The following is a 19643-nucleotide window of genomic DNA, read 5'->3' as shown; positions in this document are numbered from 1 at the left end:
CCAAGTGCAGTCACAAAAACCATCAAGCGCTACAAAGAAACTGGCTCACATGAGGACCGCCCCAGGAAAGGAAGACCAGGAGTCACCTCTGCTGCGGAGGATAAGTTCATCCGAGTCACCAGCCTCAGAAATCGCAGGTTAACAGCAGCTCAGATCAGAGACCAGGTCAATGCTCTAGCAATGTTCTAGCAGCAGACACATCTCTGCAACAACTGTTAAGAGGAGACTGTGTGAATCAGGCCTTCGTGGTAGAATAGCTGCTAGGAAACCACTGCTAAGGACAGGCAACAAGCAGAAGAGACTTGTTTGAGCTTAGAACACAAGGAATGGACATTAGACCAGTGGAAATCTGTGCTTTGGTCTGATGAATCCAACTTTGTGATCTTTGGTTCCAACCACCGTGTCTTTGTGCGACGCAGAAAAGGTGAACGGATGGACTCTACATGCCTGGTTCCCACCGTGAAGCATGGAGGAGGAGGTGTGATGGTGTGTGGGGGGGGCTTTGCTGGTGACACTGTTGGGGATTTATTCAAAATTGAAGGCATACTGAACCAGCATGGCTACCACAGCATCTTGCAGCGCCATGCTATTCCATCCGGTTTGCATTTAGTCGGACCGTCATTTATTTTTCAACAGGACAATGACCCCAAACATACCTCCAGGCTGTGTAAGGGCTATTTGACCAAGAAGGAGAGTGATGGGGTGCTGCGCCAGATGACCTGGCCTCCACAGTCACCGGACCTGAACCCAATCGAGATGGTTTGGGGTGAGCTGGACCGCAGAGTGAAGGCAAAAGGGCCAACAAGTGCTGAGCATCTCTGGGAACTCCTTCAAGACTGTTGGAAGACCATTTCAGGTGACGACCTCTTGAAGCTCATCAAGAGAATGCCAAGAGTGTGCCAAGCAGTAATCACAGCAAAAGGTTGCTACTTTGAGGAACCTAGAATATAAGGCATATTTTCAGTTGTTTCACACATTTTTGTTAAGTATATAATTCCACATGTGTTAATTCACAGTTTTGATGCCTTCAGTGTGAATCTACAATTTTCATAGTCATGAAAATGAAGAAAACTCTTTGATTGAAAAGGTGTGTCCAAACTTTTGGTCTGTGCTGTACACTGGACATTTCTGATGAATCCTCATCTCTTATCATTGCTCTGTCTGGGATCTCATTGAGCTTAATTTCTCAGGACAAATTTTATCTAGGCCAAGCCGATAATTTAAATTAGCATAGTGTAGTAGCTAAGTAATATAGTGCAATCAAGTAATTTATTGTAAAGGTAACCTACTGTCAGTGTTTTAAGTCTACTTTAATTCCTTATGTTGAAATCTTTTACTTTAGACTTGAAAAGCCGAAAGATGTATTATCATTCGTTATTGCATTTCCAGTAATGACAGACATATTGATGTTCCCACCTGTTTATGTTGAGGCATATTGTAAAGTGTGTGTGAGCATGTGCAAGTGTTTTTAAATTCATATGTGTTGAGTCATACTGTCACGTTGGACACAAGGAGAACTGGGAGTCCATCCTGAGTGTTGGAGTCGAGTGGTGCTATTGGCAGCCGCTCCACTTCACCTGCCACAGGTGGCTCTTTCATCTTCCCTGTCCTCAGCCTGCCTCTTCTTTTACCCAATGACCATGAATATGGATGCTTCTGTGTTCCCCTTGGTTTTAAAAAGGAAATCAACTCAGTGCTGCCTTAATAAGTCAGTGTATTGTTATTACAGTTTGTTTTGGTGATGTGACAAATCTAATGAGCTACGAGGCCCTCCCTTTTAATTTCCTTTACAGATCTTTCAAGTTCCCATAGAGGAAAATGAAAATATCCTTAAAATATTCATAAACAAATAGCACTAGTCATATAACATTAACTACATTTGGGAGAGTTTATTTATATGAACATCTGGGTTGTAAAATCTTACGGCAGGGAACATGAAAGATAAAAGGAGCAATTCATTTTTCATAGTTTTATGAGATGAGCTTATCTCTGTCATTATGAGAACATTTATGAGCAAGTTGTGTTTGGGTCTTTTGCTCTTTTCATGTGGCAGAAGTGGTTATAGAGGCATACTGGTGTAGCTGGCTGGTGATAATCGAGCTCATAAAAGCTGACGGGGAGACAGATTTTGTGTCCTTTTTCCAAAAGATGCAAGGATTTCCATTCTTAGGAAACACAGCAATTCAAACACCTGTGGCTGGTACAGACATAATTACTGTAGAAAAAAAGTGAAAGGTTTATCTCACACTGCAGCAAGTCTTTCCAGTCCTCAGATGCTCTACTACTTCTTATGTTATCAACTCTAACATTCTTTCAACTTTAGCTTGGGTGAAACACCAATTGGAGTTGCAGGTAAGAATAACATAAATTTGTTAGACACTTGCAATGAAAGGCTCCAACTGGATACATTTTGATACACATGCAGACATATTCCTTTGTAGAAACTGGACCGTAGTGCATGGCTTCTAGCTACATGAAACAAGGAAAATTCTATAGGCAGTTACTGAGTGTCTGACAGTCAGTGTGAAAGGCGAGTGGAAGTAAACATGTAGACTTGAACTTTGATGGAGAGGTACAATAAGGACTAGGTTGTTGTAACATAAATTATTACACATGAGAGATGTAGCAAGATGACACCATCTGTGTGGATTCGCTCCGCTACCCACTGGTTCCATCATCAGGCCACAGCTGCACATGCCAGGCACCAGCATGGTAGGACAACGAACAACAATGTCAGATTCAGCTTAAAGTTATATTGGCAAATTAACAACATTATAAAAAGGAAAGCAAAAGTAAAATACTACTTTACAAACCCAGAATTTATCAAAAAATGAATAGGCTAAAGCCAAGCTTATGCGTATTTACCCTATTCAGAGACTCAGCAGCCTACAGTAATGAAAGATGTCTTCTGTCCATATACATACATAAGTACACATACACACATTTGTATTTAAGCATGCACCTGCATAGATGCATGTATATTCATAAATACACATGATTACACAATACATATACATCTACATATATGCAGATATACACTGTTAGATATAACAGCTTATACCTAACAGAGTAAGTTTTCATAATTCTACATGTTAAGGGTCTTTTAAAGCTCACAAATAAAGCACATCATTTGAGGCCATCATTTGATTCATTCCACAGTTTCATGACAATAACTGAAACACATCAAGATTTCCCTGGTGAAAAATTAATGTACCAATTATGTTAAATTTTAGCATACTTGAGCATATTTTAAGTCAGACTAATCATGAGTATACTTCAAGTATTCTATGAATTAGTTAACTTAAAGTGTGACATTTTGGAACAACTAATTTTGTGCTTGGTGTACTTTAGTAGTATTTAAATAGTATTAAAGTATAATTTAAAGTGTACTCACCATACTTCAACGTACTTTTTTGGACAACTTAAGTTGCACTTAGTATACTTTAAGTATATTGCTTTTTATGTAATATAAACGTGCTTGATTAGTATATTTTGGGTGTACTATTATTGTGATTGGGTTACATTTAAAATATTCTTAGAATGTATTTTAAGAATACAGTGATCCCTCATTTTACGTGGGGGTTGAGTTCTGAAAATAACCTGCGATAAGTGAAATCTGTGAAGTAGTTACCTTTAGTTTTCCAATTATTATACAGCATAATAAAATACTCTACATTGAAACCAAAGAACAAAACCTGTTTTCAGGTCAGCGGATGTTCGTGTGCATCAATCGGGCCTTAATGTGATCCGGAGTCGTGTTATTAAAGCGTCTCCTCCAAACTGCCCCATGAGATTCACAGCTGTATCTACGGCAGAGCGATGGATCTCGTCAAGCGAGTCTGGTCGGGATTTGCGCCGATTCTGGCCAGTTTTTTTCCATCAGGCATTCAAAGTTTTCAGCTTTCATCTCCTGAATGGCCAATCTGTCTTACTTATATTTAAATACCGTAACGTTATTGGCACACAGGTAGAGAAGGATCTTGGAGACTGTTTAGCCAAACAGGTCGCAGAATACAATGCACTGTGAAAAAAACTGCACAAAAAAATCCGCAAAGTACTGAGACCGTGAAAGGTGAACCGCGTTATAGCGAGGGATCACTGTATTGGCATTACATATTTAATATATTAGTAGTGTGATTACAGAATGCTGCTATTACACTTTTGGTTCATTATAATTGCTAATGAAGTACACTTTTTAGTTACTTAATGTTTTTATTACTCTGCTTTGCCACTTTGTACATTACTTGCTTCATACACACTACACTACAGTACTGCAAACCAGGGGCGCTGCCAGGAATCCCTCCCCCCCATCCCCTCCACGCAGCTGCTGTTACAATTTCTTGAGTCTATCTGACCCATCAAAAGCGTCACAATTTCAAAGGGCTTGCATCTGCCTTGCTTTCTTTGGTCCAATACTAATAACTAGTACAATATTTACTGCTCATGAATTTCACATGCAAGAGTAAAATACAATATGCATACAGTATGCAAGTAAGTTGCTTACATTTTTTCTATTAGTTTTAGGATACTGAAATGTCTCCCCATGAGCAACAGTCATAGGCAACATAAGCAAAATATATATGAAGCAATACAGACTTCTCAAAAAATGTTATGTAGTTGCATTTTATCAAGCTGCAGTATGTCACTTTAATAAAATATGTTTTCTCCATATTTGTTAAAGCTGTCACCATGTCGTAGCAGTTTGTTATGAGACAGATAATCTGTGAAAACAATCAATCTCCTCCACCTTCTTCCTGAATTACTATTGCTAACTAAAGTAATGCACAGTTCTGACCAAAACAACCAATCAGAACCAGTTGGACGCTCTAGTGCTGTCAATCAACTTCATTCACTCACTGCTAAACGTGCTACTGGTGGAGAAACAACTTATTGTTACAGGAAAATCATTTATCTGCCATCACTGGTAGCTATGCTAAGTAGACTAAGCATTCACAACAGGCTATGCTAGCTGCAGCTTAGCACAGAGCAAAGGGAAGGAAGGATGAGCCACATGAGATTGTGATTGACAGCACTAAAACTCTCCTGGCACTGATTGGTTGTTTCTAGAGAGCACTGGGAGAAAGCAGAGGAAATAGATTTTTCACAGATTACCTCTCATGCCATACAGTAGTCTGTAGCTAAGCTAATTCTGCTAAATGGTTGATGATCTCACAGTCTACTCACCTCTTGGAGAAAAACTGGGTTATAAATTAACACTCTTGCCTTTTTCTCTCTCTCCCTCTCTATTGTTTTTGAAAACCTGATTTTCTAACTTTTCTTAGCAGCACAGTAACTGCCACAATCGTTCTTGTTTCCTACTGTCTGCTGCTGAACGGCGTCAGTCTGAAGGCTCCAAGCAGGAACGAACCATTTAACACAGATAGGGGGGTTCAGGGCAAATATGGATGCTTGTTTTTTGATCAGGGAGTGAGAACATTAAATTTTTACTGCTAAAAACAATCATCGAAAATACAATATGATTAATTTTGTAATTGACAGGGCCACATATTTTTTTTATTTCTATGAACAGTAAATAAATTGTGGAGGGCCCCCTGTTGGTCAGGGCCCCTAGAATTGTCATCACTTTTCCCCCCTATATGCCCCTTCTGCAAACACATCAGGTTACAGAACAAAGAAGGATCAGTTACAACACACTTTCCAGGTTAAACAAATTACATTGTGCTTTCAATATATCACCATTTTGGTAACACTTTATTTGATGGGGTGTGTATAAGACTGACATGACACTGTCATAAACATGAAGAAGTCTTTATGAATGTCTGACTGTTCTCATGAAGTGTAATTCGGTAAATGATGACATTTTTAATGCAAAGTTACTTTAAAAGTTGGATTAAAAGTCCATTAAAAGTGCCAACTATGCATTAGTGTCATTATTTACAAAATAATGCAGAGTTGGCACTTTTAACGGACTTCTAATCCAACTTCTTATTAAGTGTCATTATTTACTAAATGACACTTCATGACTCCTTTTAGTATGTTCCTAACAGATGTTTATGACAGTATCATGTCAAGTTTTATGCATACCTCATCAAATAAAATGTTACCCACATTTTTCAAGAGTACATTGCCAATATACTTTAACAGAATTGTACAAATTATCAATACATTCAAAGTTTACAGACAACATGCTTATGAAAATCAGTACTATAAAACAATAGGTACACTTTAGAGGAAATGTGAAAAATATTTCAGCAAGGACAGGGTATTGTTTTGATACAGTGTCACAGTATTCCAGATAAACTGACATTTCTCCTTCCTAAGAACAGTGAGGATCAACGACAGAACATTCACTGCACTTTTCAGAAACCTGCAAAAAAGAATAGAGCAATTAAACAGAGAAAGCATTTGTATTTTAAAGAGTACAGAAAAATGGCAAAGAAAAAAGTGAGACTTACAATTTTCAGCTGTTGTAGATTCGCTATGTATGTGACATCATCAGAAGTGATGATGATTGGTACCGGATACCTCGGGTGGAAAAACATTTCTGAGTGACTTCTTTGCCTGTTTATGTTAGAAGTAGAAAAAAATAGTCAGCAATTTCACAGAGTCAGTTGATGTTGGCATTAACTATGAAGCTGTTTTAAGTGTCAACTTAAGGAGACAAACTACCTTAAAATCTTTCCATCCATGATCTGAACACGCTGATCCTTGCAGGGTGGTGAGGGGGGCTGGTGGTGCCCATCTCCAGCAGTCATCAGATGAGAGGCAGAGGTTCACCCTAGACAGGTCACCAGTCCATCACAGGGCCCTGAAAGCCAACAACAAATCAAATGTATGAAAGAGAAATGGTAGATTAAACGAGGGGAATAAATTCTCTTCAATCCGTGTATGGTTCGTTCTTTGTTTTTTTTTTGTTTTTTTTTTAAATAAAATTGGAAAAACAAAACAAGCATGTGTCTTTTTGTTTTTTCATTTTTAAAACGAAATTAGAAAAAATGGCAATTGCAAAAATAAAGAAAACAACCTGTTAATTTCACTTGTCATTATTCCATTTTTGACAAGCGATCTGACCCGGAAGTTCTCTCTGTCCGGCTTACACAGGGGTCGTATCATACACATTATGCAGGCTGCAGGGAGACAAGCTTGTTCTTTTTAGGCTATATATACTGTAGTATTTTTTTGCCAGCCGCAAGTCAGTTGAAATAATGCTCCTGTGAGAAACAAATAATACCAGACATTGGTCACTTGCAGCTGGCAGAAAATACTACAGTATATAGCCTGAAACGAACAAGCGTGTCTCCCTGCAGCCTGCATAGTTCTTTCTGTCTCTCTGTTGTTTTTCTACACTCGTCCAAAGCGGCATGTGATTAATTTGATTATAATACTTTTCACACAGATGGCCTTTAACTCCGACTTTGTTTTGTATATGAAGCTAATGGTTGCTAAATGCAGCTTCCCATTCAGTAAATATCTAAAGGGCTAGTCCATCCAATTTTTTTTTTTTACCAACCTTTAATCTGCTCTGGTTTAAAAAGACGCTCAAACCGCGACTAGAACATTCTGCCCGTCATTCAAACCCTTTAGTTTAAGTTTTTCCTTTCTGAATAGCATTAGCATACCAATTATAATCCGGTATGTCATGAACAAGCATGCAAAAAAGGTTATACAATATTTTTGGATAAATATTGTATATTTATCCAAAATAAATATACAATATATTGTCTTGTATATACAAAAAATTGTATATACAGTATATACAATATACTAATAGATAGATAGTACTATCTATTTCAGTCAAATACCTGGAAATAGGTATTTGACTGAAATATATTCCTACCTGGTAGATATAGATTTCTACCAGGTAGGAAATGTTTGAAATAATGTGCCAGATTATTAAAAGATTAACTAAATAAATGTTTGCCTATGGAAGAGAATTTGGGAAAGAAAAAAAGGTCATCATTGTGTCTTTAATCTCAGAATTCAGAATTTAATCTAAAAAAGAAAAAAAAACAATCTTGTACATCAGTTGGTGTTAGAAAAATGTCACAGGCCCCTTATCCTCTTCTGTATCTTTTCACATTTTTATAAGTGACATATTACTGTCCAATTAGAAATCAAACCCTTTGTTCCCTTCATGAGACTGTTTGTCCATCCATCCATTTTCTTCCACTTATCCGGGGTCGGGTTGCGTGGGCAGCAGCTTCAGACGGGAGGCCCAGACTTCCCTCTCCCAGCCTCTTCTTCCAGCTCCTCCAGGGGAATCCAAAGGCGTTCCCAGGCCAGCTGAGAGACATCGTCCCTCCAGCGTGTCCTATTTATTATAACTTATTAGACTCAACTGACTAAACATAATGAACAACTTTTGAGTTGATACTTTTCATTATTTCTTAGCACTGGATTTATAAGCAATAAACATTAAAATAATTATTTAATATTTAATTTGTATCAACCTATATGTAGTCTGAGCTTTAAACTCAAATCTTACAAAATAAACAGAGACAAAACATTTTCATAAAAATTTATTTATTACAATAACATACGCAGATATTCAGCCAATGTTTGGGGAATCATGAAAAAGTATTCCTATAATTTATGTATATAAAAGATGAGGAGAAAGTGAAGAGACGATGTCAGGAGGAGGAAGAGGATCTGCATCCAAACCTGGAGCTGAAACCTCTCCTCCTGAAGAGCTGCCTGTATGAAAGAATAAAAATAAATATAAAAAAAAGTTCACACTGCACATAAGAAGCCAATCGAAGGGAAGAATTTATTTCACACTGATTTCTCATTCAGGTTTTGTTCAAGGTAATGTGTTGTCAAAGATCAACACAAAAGTCTCTTTGTAAAACTTCATTTCTGACCATAATGTTGTAGAATGTTTTATATAAACTGATTTTTTGTTATTTGTATAAAACCTGGAATAAATTCAAACATTAGGCCACGAAAAAGAAGCATATTTAAATCGCATTTCTGTATATTCTCTGTAATGTGAAATAATGGACCAAAAGATCTTCACAAAAAGTCTTCTGGTGCCTGATTTAACTTTGAGATTTTCCATTATAGGAATAAATAGAAGGGGACCCTTTATGTTTCACTTTATCTGAATTAATAATAAGTGATATAAACAATGTTGCCTGAACTCTGACTATAAAATTTATTCAGTCTACACTGCTTGATTTCTCTGCGTTCTACCACTGACCTTGGTACCTGCCTCGGCTCCCTTTCTGTCAGCGTACCTGCAGAGCTTTTTTTCTGGCTCTGACTCTTATTATAATTGAGTGTCAGTGTTTGGCTCTGGGTCTGGAGCTGGCATGTCCTACAGCTTTTTTCTTTTTCTCAGAGAACAGTTAAAGCACAGATCCAGTTCATGCACACACTTGGCTGTCACTTCTCTTGGCACTCATTTATCTAAATCTGTCTTCCTCTGTGTGTCCACCTTTGACAGGACCTCCCTCTGCGCCACAGAACCTGGTCTACAACATCAACCAGACCACAGTTAATCTGGAGTGGAGCCCACCAGCTGACACTGGCGGGCGGAACGACGTCACCTACAGGGTGATCTGCCGCCGCTGCAGCTGGGAGCCCGAGGAATGTGTACCGTGTGGTCCAAATGTGGGATACTCCCCCGCCCAGTCCGGATTAGTGGACACTTACGTTAGCATCACAGACCTGCTCGCTCATGCCAACTACACCTTAGAGGTGGAAGCTGTCAACGGCGTGTCGGATCTGAGCAGGACTCAAAGGCTGTTTGCAGCGGTCAGCATTGCTACAGGTCAAGCAGGTAAGGCAGTTTGTTGATATTGCTACTTCATCTTGAAAGTTTCTTTGTTTTTTTTCCTCTTTTGTTGTTTTTCTGTATCAAAACCCAGAAGTTTAAAAATGCTTCCCATGAGTCTTTGCACAGTTTGTTGTGTGCCAGTGAGAAGCCTGCACTTTGCTCCAGCTGAGAGAGCATCAGATATTTGCACCCTGACGATTGACAGTTTAATTTTGAAAACCTCTCATACACAAGTCCTGGTAATGATTTCCAATTAACATTAATGGGTATAGACTGATATGATCCATAATATTTCCGCCATGAATATTACCCAGATTAATTTAATGTGTGTGTCAGCACTGCAGCGGCAAAGATTATTAGCTTAGCAATGATGCAAGCTCAGAGCGGTACCTAAAGAGCTGAGAGTGTATGTGCAGCTCAGTCTCGTGGGAATTTGCTGTAATTAAAATGGTGTATTTTGTGGTGACAGACTCTAAAGCTTTTTTTAATTCATTATTTCTATAGATCCACTCAACAAGATTCCTCTTTCATGCTCAAGCGTCCATGAAACAGTTGGCCCAAAAGGCCACGTTCAGACCAGATTAGATTAGAAGATAGCTGCAAATAGAGTATTGGGGCTCCGGCTGACTATGCAATTTCTGTACCTGGATAACTATTCCTGTCAACAACGCATTGTTTTATCATTTACCGTTTTATGTTTTTAATCAGAAAGAAGGATATTTATGTATTCTGGATCCATTTGATGAAGGCATTAGGGACCAATACAGCTCAGCAAAAGCTTGAGCTCTGATGGTAGAGATGATGTATTTGGAGTGGTTTACGTCATGACACCACATACATGCTGGCATGTGGAGCTGGGACCGTGTGGCAAAGGGCAGAACAATGTAGACTGGAGGATAAACTGATGATTAAAATGTGTTCTCTCAGGGTCCATCATCATTACAACTGGCATAGAGACAGCACACAGTAGGGCTGGGAATCGTTTTCTATGTCACAATTAGATTTGGTTCTGATTTTTTTTGGCAATTCCTAATCGACTCAAAACAGAAATCACTAGTTCTAATAATTTCTGCCTCAGTTTTCAGGTTTGAAAAGGATCCTCATGATCCACTCTGCTTTCGAGGCAGAGTGATAAATGGAGATGTTATAAATACTTTTTTACCAAAGGGAAATTAAATGTTGTTGTAACTCTCTCATTCAGATTCTTTAAAGAGTCATTGTAGATAGTTCGTGCTTTTGGCAGGAAAGATCTCCTGTTGCAGTCTGCATTACAGTGAATTTGAAGAAGCCTCTGACTGAGAACACTCTGTTTTCCCTCTTTTCATGAAAAGAAAAATTTTCCATAATTTTCTTGATTTTATGAAGAACCCATCCTTCAGTATCTCAGAGGTTGCACAGTCATCCCCAGACCAAACTTATAGAAGAATAAGTTTGAAGCAATTTGCTACAAACCTTGAAAGAGGTTTGACTCTGTTCAAACCTCTTTCAAGGTTTGAAAGAGGTTTGAACACTCATTGGCACTCAACAGAGTCAGTGTTGTCTCTGTTGAGTCAACATTGCATGACTCTGTGTTTTTGTGTTTAATGATGTAAAGCACTTTGAAATGCCTTGCTGCTGAAATATGCTATACAAATAACATTTTATTTGATTTTGATTGATGACACTTCTTATAGATGCTTCATATCTGCTGTCCAGACATTTATATTCCTCAACCATCTCCACTTCCTCTCCCATGATGGAACCCTGTTTCTCCTGAAATCCACAATCATTTAATTTGTTGTCAAGATGAGATAATTCTTTCCACCGCATGACACGAAGTGGTTCACAAGAGTTCTGCACCCATCCTCTTGTCCATCTCTGATACACCCAAAAACTGCAGAGTCTTCTGAGTATTTCTGTACATGACTGAAATAATACTTGTGCTGGAAGTTTGAAATGTACAGAGTGAAAAGGAATGGTGAGAGTACAGTCCACTTATTCTTACATTTTTAGGGTTTTAAACATTAATCCAGGCTTAAATTGAATCACTAAAATCCTTGAATCTTCTATTTTTCTTTAACAGTCACAGAGAGAGCGTCACCTTTCTGCAGACAGTCTCCTCCGTAACAACATAGTTGAAATTTCCATCCACACTTTTGTTGTTATTTAGTGCAAATGTATTTAATCCCTCACTGCATTGAATAAATACTACTTTAAAGTATTCATATTACCTGTGGGTACAAAAACTGGACAGTTGAAGTGAAATATCAACATTCCACCACATGTTTGCCTTCAACAAAGACGGGCCGGTTGAATCTTGTTTTCAGTTTTGTAGTTTCCTTTGTTTTGGTTCTTCCCGCACATGTGTACATTCCAGTGCCAGCTGTGTGGTGATGTCAGGACGTCCCATGTTGTTACAAAGTGGAGCCTGATAGCAAGTGATTTGTCTTATTGTTTTATTTCTTAAAATCAATTTTGGGACATTTTCTATTGATTTGGAATCATATTAAAAAAGAATTGTGATTCTTATGTGAATCCATTTCTTGGCACACTTGTAGCACATTTTTACCCAGATTACATGTTTGTCATGATCTGTGTTTCTGTGTACTTATTGTAAGGGTTTTCTGTGTTCAGTTCTGTCCTGTGAGTCTCTGTTGTCTCTGCGTCTTCCCATTGATTGCTTCCCAGGTGTGTCTCATTCCCTTGATTACCCTCCCTGTGTATTTAAGTCCACCTGTTGTCTTAGTCTCTTGTCGGGTCCTTGTCTAATTTTGTCTTTGATAGTTCGTCTGCCGGCACAGTAGAACTGTGAAGTCCTGTGTCGGCATTAGCTCGTCGTGTCAGTCTGAATTCAGTTGCTACCGGCGCTGAGCCTCTGTGTGTCCGCTCTGCTGTGCTGCCTGTTGATCTGCACTGTTGTTGAGCATTTTCATTAAATTCTTCATTTTCATCTACATCCTGGGTCTACCTGCGTCACTCCTCACATCACACCACCACTGAATTGACCAACATTGATGATAATGTTGGAATATTGAGCAGTAGGGTTAAACAGTAATTGATGCAATAATTAAGACTTTATTTGGGATCCAAAGAAGTCCAAACTAGGTGACTATTCCATCTGTTCAATGAAAAGGCAACAAAAAAGAATGCTGGCTTTATACCAAAAGTTGGAATAACAGAAGACTTTACTGAAAATAATATATTAAGATTGAAAATAGCCATATTCTTTCATGTGCTTTTCTTGAATCTAAGCAGTTAAAGATGTCTTAAAAATAGTAATGAGTAGTGATGGTAGCACGGATGACTGTTCATCCAGACTACCATGTGGGGAATTTTGAATAAGTAGTCTTTGGTTTGGTCTGTTTTTCTATGTAACTTCGGAAGAAATCCACTTTTTATAGTCTTTATTTGAGCTTCTGTTAGTTGGTGAATGTCAGGCTTTTTAAATTCTAGCTGAATTACACAACTGCTGCCTCTGGATGATGATTCTGTGGATCAGGGATGACTAATTCTGTTAGATTCTTGGTTATGGTGAGTACGATGAACAGGCCACTGACTTTTTTATTTAAATGTCTAAACTATTGACCTTGTGTTAGCACACAGTTAACCAGTTTTTATTGGACAGCTGTTACTCGTGACATTAAGTTCTGCTTTTATCTTATAGTTAACAAAAGGAAAGTCCTATATGATATGAGACTTCTGTCACTCAGGTTGCACAGTCACCCTTAAAGATCTGTCTTGGATTATTGAAAATTATTTGTTGCCTTATAATCAGAACATTGGAGCTTCTCACAAAGATTGCTCCTTTAAAGCAAGTATTCTGGACCATTCATTACAGAAAGACTGCATTATTAAAACTTTTTATGCTTCGTCATTCAGAATTGATTAACCTTTGCACAATGAGGTGCTTGGGGCCCTTAGCACTGAAAGAATCTGACGAGGGAAGAAGACTCTCTTCTGTCCCTTCCGTTCCTACCTGCTGAATGATAATCAGTGTAAACATAGCAGAGTGTCAAAAGGCAGTGAATGAATAAAGATGCTAATGCATCTGATGAGAAATTCACACCTCCGTAAAATTTAGCAAGGGAAACGTGTGAGTGAGGGTAGAGCTACATAAGGTGCAGGGTGCTTATTGTCCCCAGAAACCTGATTACCTCTCTGTGCTGTTTTAAATGGCTTTAAGAAGAGAAGAAGCTTACATTTGTAAGCTTGATTTCTCCAGCTCTGTCTTTTCAGCAGTTGAATGGTAATTCCCAGTGTTGAGGAGATGTTGCCATCTCTGCAATCGCCCCGTGCTGGAAGTTAAGTGCATGTTTCAATCAGTGCTCCATTGTGAGTCAGCAGAGCTGCAGAGCCAACCTCAAAGACCCTCGTTGTTCCTCGCTGCCTCAGCTCTCCACAAGCACACTTGTAAACAAGTTCTTTTGTTCTTCCTGCAGAGTCGTGAGTGGGCATTGCTCTCCATTAATATTTATTCAAGGAAAGATTGAGGTCTGAGTCCAAAACATCACAATGCAAAAATAGGAGGGGAAATGTTTTATGGGAAGAACTCCAGGACCTGTATTTGTTTGCAAGTTCCAAGTGCACTCATTTGTTCATGTTTAGCACAGATCGGTGACACTTCTTGAGTTTAAATATCTCATTGAACGTCAAACATAATTAAACTGTCCATAAGAAAATTTTAATGCTGAAATACCACAACCACTGTCTTAAGGTAAGATGACCCTAAGTTTGAGTCGTGGTCAGTGTCTTTCTGTTTGCAGCAATCACACTCTAAACATGCATACTGTTCTCCCGCAGTCCAGATAAAAGTATGTTAGATTAATTGTTTGCTCTAAATCACTCATTAGATGTTATGTAGACCTGCTGTAAACAATTATATTAGTCTTCAAGTAATATATTGATTATTCTGTCGATTAATCAAGTAACTGAATAACAGATTTGATAAAGGCAAAAATATTGATGAATTGATATCGTATAGCAATATCAATTCATATTTTCATGTTTGTCCACACCTAACAATTACTTTTCTGTACTTTAGAAAATTATCCTAGTAATAATAGTAGCTCACTTATTACGTTAACTTGGAGAAAAGTGATACAAAAATGTGAAATTATATTCAATCTAATAATAAAGTAGCAGGCTCACAAATACACAATTTATGAATAATTTCCATACTAAAGTTTTTAGTTTATGTATTCATATTTAGTCAATTTAATTCATAACTCTCACTTTGCCCAGTTATCAAAAGCTTTTGTGTCTGAATTTGGCACCTTAGTCACACACACATGCCATAAAGCTACACTTAGCATGAGCTACAGCAGCCCGCTGTGTTCCCTCTATCTGCACGAGTCTCCGCTCCACCTGTATAGGAGGTGGAGCGGAGACTCCTCCCATCCCGCTCTTTGTCGCTTTTCAAACCAGTCACTAGCAGCTCCAGGAGGGGAAAGGAGGTCATATTCCACTTATTGAGCCCCTCATTTTAAGGTACCTGTTTGTCCCCTGAAAAATGACAAAAACCCAGATATCCCACAGATAATTTGCCTCAAGGGATTTTTATAATCGAGGTACACAAATCAGTCGAGGAATTGTAACGGCCCTAATGTTATGTATTCCTCTCTGTCTCTTTTTGAGGAACTCATCAGGACACATCTTACACATTTTTTAACTGAAGTTTTGTAATATTTATAATTCTGAAAGACTTTTCATTCATAACTTTATTTTATATAATATATATATATATATTGCAAGATGCTGTCAGGGAAAGCGTACATGGTATCACAGCCAAGATACTGGAGGAGAACCTGAAGCTCCCAGACCTCTGGTAGAGGACCCGAGCTCAGAGGATGAAAGAGAGACCACCCGCGGAGGGTGAGAAGGGAATATATATATTTTTTTATATATATATATTTTTATATATACATATAATGTCTTTCAAAATGATTGAAAAGAACCTTCTCAAAATCCTGTGATCTGTGCAGCAGGGACTGAGTCTGAATAATGTCTGATTTTAAATGGCAACACTAGAGAATATACTACCTGCTCTTCAACAGGCAGTGTTTTATGCAATCATCCAAGTTAGGGAAATTATTATTACACTGTGTGCATGATTATTAACCAAGTTTTAGTTTACATCATGTCATCATCATTCTTGTGCATATTTTCCAACTCCAAACTGTATAAACTTGAATGCTTAATGAATATAAACATATCAGCTGATGTGTATTTGTTTAATGAGGGAGGGTGGGGCCTAAGGAGATCGACACCCTATATCAAGGTGTTCATATTTATTAGGCAGCTTCTTTGCATCATGCAAAATGAGCCGAAAAAGAGATTTAAATGACTTTGAAAAGTCCAGAATTGTAAAAAGTTTTTCAGAGGGATGCAGCACATGTGAAATTAATAAGATATTGGAGCGTGATAACAGAACCATCAAACGTTTTGCTGCAAATACTGAACAGGGTCACAAGAAATGTGTTGAGAAAGAAAGAGGTGAATTAATTGCCAAAGATTTGAGAAGAATCAAACATGAAGCTACCAGGAACCCTTTATCTTCCAGTGCTATTGTAGTCCATAACTGCAACCTACCTGGAGTTCCAGAAGTACAAGATGTTTAGAGACATGGCCAAGGTAAGGAAGGCTGAAACCCAACCACCACTGAAGAAAATATATAAGTTGAAACATCAACACTGGGCCAAGACAGATCTGAAGACAGATTTTTCAAATGTTTTATGGACTGATGAGATGAGTGAGTCTTGACGGGCCAGATGGATGGACCTGTGCTGGATCAGTGATGGGCACAGAGCTCCACTTCACATCAGACACCAGCAAGGTGGAGGCGGGGCGCTGGTATGGCCTGGTATTATTAAAGATGAGCTTCTTGGTCCTTTTCAGGTTGAAGATGGACTCAAAACAGTGTCTGGGAGGCTGTGGTTGCTGCTGCACAAAAAGTTGATGGTCAACAGATCAAGAAACTGACAGACTCCATGAATGGAAGGCTTATAACTGTTATTGAAAAGAAGGGTGGCTATATTGGTCACTGATTTATTTTTTTAAATGTCAGAAATGTTTATTTGTGAATTTTGAGTTGTATATTTATTATTCTCACTTTAATGGATGACAAACAGGTGAGATGGGAAATCAGGAAAAGCACTGTTGTCAACTTCTCCACTTTATTGCTATATTTATCACATTTTCAGACTCCTCTATACCGTTTTTCAAAAGAACTAGTGATAAATCAAATGACTTTTTCTGTGTTGTGGAGACTTTTATGGTGACAGCGCTCTGCAACTCGGCTGCAGCCTGTCTGTTTTGAGTGAGCAGCCATCAGCCCTCCAGCTTCCTGAGCACTGCTGAAAGTCTGACACAGTTATCAGTTCAACACCTCAGCTAATAGTCAGAACAGAGGAGACCCATTTCACTCTGTCCTCATCGCAAATAAATGACACATTTGTAAAGCTGAGTAAAGCTATCGATCAAAGCTCGCCAGTCGTCATGGCAGAGTTTGCTACTCCAACTCGACTCCCCACTGGGTGGGGAGAGAAGGGAGGAAGCACTGTGCTTTTATACTGGGCTGTGACGAAGTAGTACCAAGCTGTACCACTGCAATCAATTCAACTGCCTAGAAATCATTGGACCGAATAGGTCAGTAGTGAGACATCTCAATGCCCATCAACTAACTCTATCAATAACACAACTTAGAATGAGACAAAGTAATGTCCCATCTCTTATGAATCATGTCCAAATAATTAATGCACATGCTTTTATTTGAGTGAATATGAAGCATGCTGGATATTGTTCTGTGCAGATTGTTACTTCAACAGTTAAGCAAAATTAGAATATTCTGCATGTACAGATGTTTGCCTGGAACACTATTTGACAATCTGTTGTATCAAACGTCTAAACCAGTGTAGTCCTATTTGTTAATCTACATTTCTAAGGATAAAACTTCCAATCCTTGTTTTTCATCCAGACAACTTCATTTAGTTTATATGTGTTACCATTTTTTGGTTTCATTTGCTTGTGTATTATTATGCGAGTTTTGGATGATGTCCCTCTCAAGTAAAAACCTACTTTAACATTCAAAGAGAACAACAGGCTTATTTCCCTTTGGTGCAGTCTCTCTGTGCAGGATGAGAAAAGGGAAAAAAGCACAATGGAGCAGCAGAATGTAAGCTGAGCATTCGTCTTTGATCTGAAGAGCTTCTATGCCTGTGCGTTCCATGAGAAGCAAATATTCCCATTTAGCTTGGCCGTCTCCGCCTGACTCATTTTCCTCCAGCAGTTCAGCGTCTGCACTTCAGAGAGAAAACCAGCCGAGTTTTCTGCATGGTTTGATAGTTAAGAGCAATGATCTTTAAGAAGAACAGAAGTGATAATTGATACTCGGCTCTTCGCTGGTAACCTATATGTCCACTTTATTGACACTTAATCATCACTTAATGGATATTGTTCTGTGCATTTGTGAAAGTAACACTTGGGGAACAATAACAGCATTGATTTATCCCTGTTTGTGTTCTAATCTTCCATGGTGGCCCTAAACAGGAGGATTGATTGATTCTGAGGAGTCCCCACTGACCTGTGCCAGCCAGTGTAATTTTCTAGTTAAGCGGATCCTTCTTTGTAGCATTTGTCCCCGGTTTTACGTTACTTGGGAGTCCATTCTCTTCACCTCCCCCTACTCCCATCTCCCCCCACCCTGCCCGGCCCCGCGCACGGTAATTTGATGAGAGCTGGGCAAAGCAGTTAGAACCAACAGCTGCAATAAAACTGTGGTGGTCTCAGAGCAGCAGCTCGGAGCACTTAACCTGTAGCATTTTTGTAAATGGCTCCTGATTTGTCTGTCACCCAATCCGTCAGCAATGAATAATTTTCATGGAAGGTGCACTTTAATTACTTTCCCATTTAAATGGCATTATCGTGGCCTATCTAGGTAATTAATCTCTCCAAGTATCCTGTTTCAACCTTTTATTGCTGGCAGACGAGCTCGCTAAATCCCCCCGAATCTGCTGTGCTTGAATGAGTCCTCCCTCACAAAAGCTGGCATTGCGTCGTTCCTTTTCATTCGCTCCCTGTTGCAGACGTTGGACACCCCTTTCTTTTGGTGCAGGAAGCCTGTCAGAGCAACTGGCTGTTTCAGCGCCTTGGAACGAACTCAGGCAAAGACATTCATGCTGGGTAGCAGACAAGAATAGACCTCAGCCTCTGTGGGTTTAGTGGGCTGATATAGAAGCTTCAGATATTTAGTTCTGATATGTTTTCTTACTGTTATACAAAAAGACTCAGTAGCATGTGATATAGTTCAGAAATATATGGTCCAGACTACTTCAGCCCTTTGCTCAAGATGTTTAGCTTACCACCAAATCTAAGCTTATACAAATAAGTTTAGATAATTGTAGCAGACCCTCTTTTTTTCTTCCTGGTGACATTTGGTTAGTTTTCATTGGACAACAGTTTTGGCCTCAAATCCAATAGGTGGCGGTGATTGGATATATTCCAATATGATTTTTCAATGGAAAAAGTTGACACCATGTGTTCAGTGTTTAATGTTGCTTTTGTCACTGAAATATGCATTTTGCAAATAATAATGATGACTACAAAGGTGCTCCTTTAAGCAATCAGCCATATTGTTTTCCATTTTCCGTCCGTACTCTTGATCTGTTTACATTTTTGTCTTTTGCACTGTTTTGAAGAACAGTTTAATCCACAGTATGCAGTGTGTGGATGTTCCAAGTTACACACTGTTGTGCTGCACATAGACTCCTTTCAGGGAATGTAAAACAATAAAGTAGAAGCTGAATTAAATCAGTTTCTTCTTAGCTTTGGAGTGGAAAGGTACAACATTTTTGTTTTTCTCTCTTTATAGGAGTGAAATAAAATGTCAGCTACTTCATGTAGAAAACTGTTATGAATATTCTACCTTGAT

At 38.6% G+C, this 19643-nt stretch overlaps 1 protein-coding gene across 7 annotated transcripts in view; it reads left to right on the top strand.

The window, feature by feature from the left end:
* The window catches only part of epha7 (eph receptor A7), a 173283-nt gene that overhangs the window by 46474 nt on the left and 107166 nt on the right, over positions 1-19643 (top strand). For 5 of the 7 annotated variants that reach the window (XM_016665067.1, XM_016665066.1, XM_007540522.2 and 2 more), the window contains one exon: positions 9407-9742. In XM_016665067.1, the coding sequence (XP_016520553.1) occupies positions 9407-9742 (336 nt within the window). The other 2 variants (XM_016665069.1, XM_016665068.1) reach the window with 2 other exon arrangements.

This window comes from Poecilia formosa, unplaced genomic scaffold, assembly GCF_000485575.1.
Source record: "Poecilia formosa unplaced genomic scaffold, Poecilia_formosa-5.1.2 Scaffold546, whole genome shotgun sequence".
NCBI lineage: Eukaryota > Metazoa > Chordata > Actinopteri > Cyprinodontiformes > Poeciliidae > Poecilia > Poecilia formosa.
Note: the sequence above shows the minus strand (reverse complement) of the source record. Positions and strands in the feature narration are given on the sequence as shown.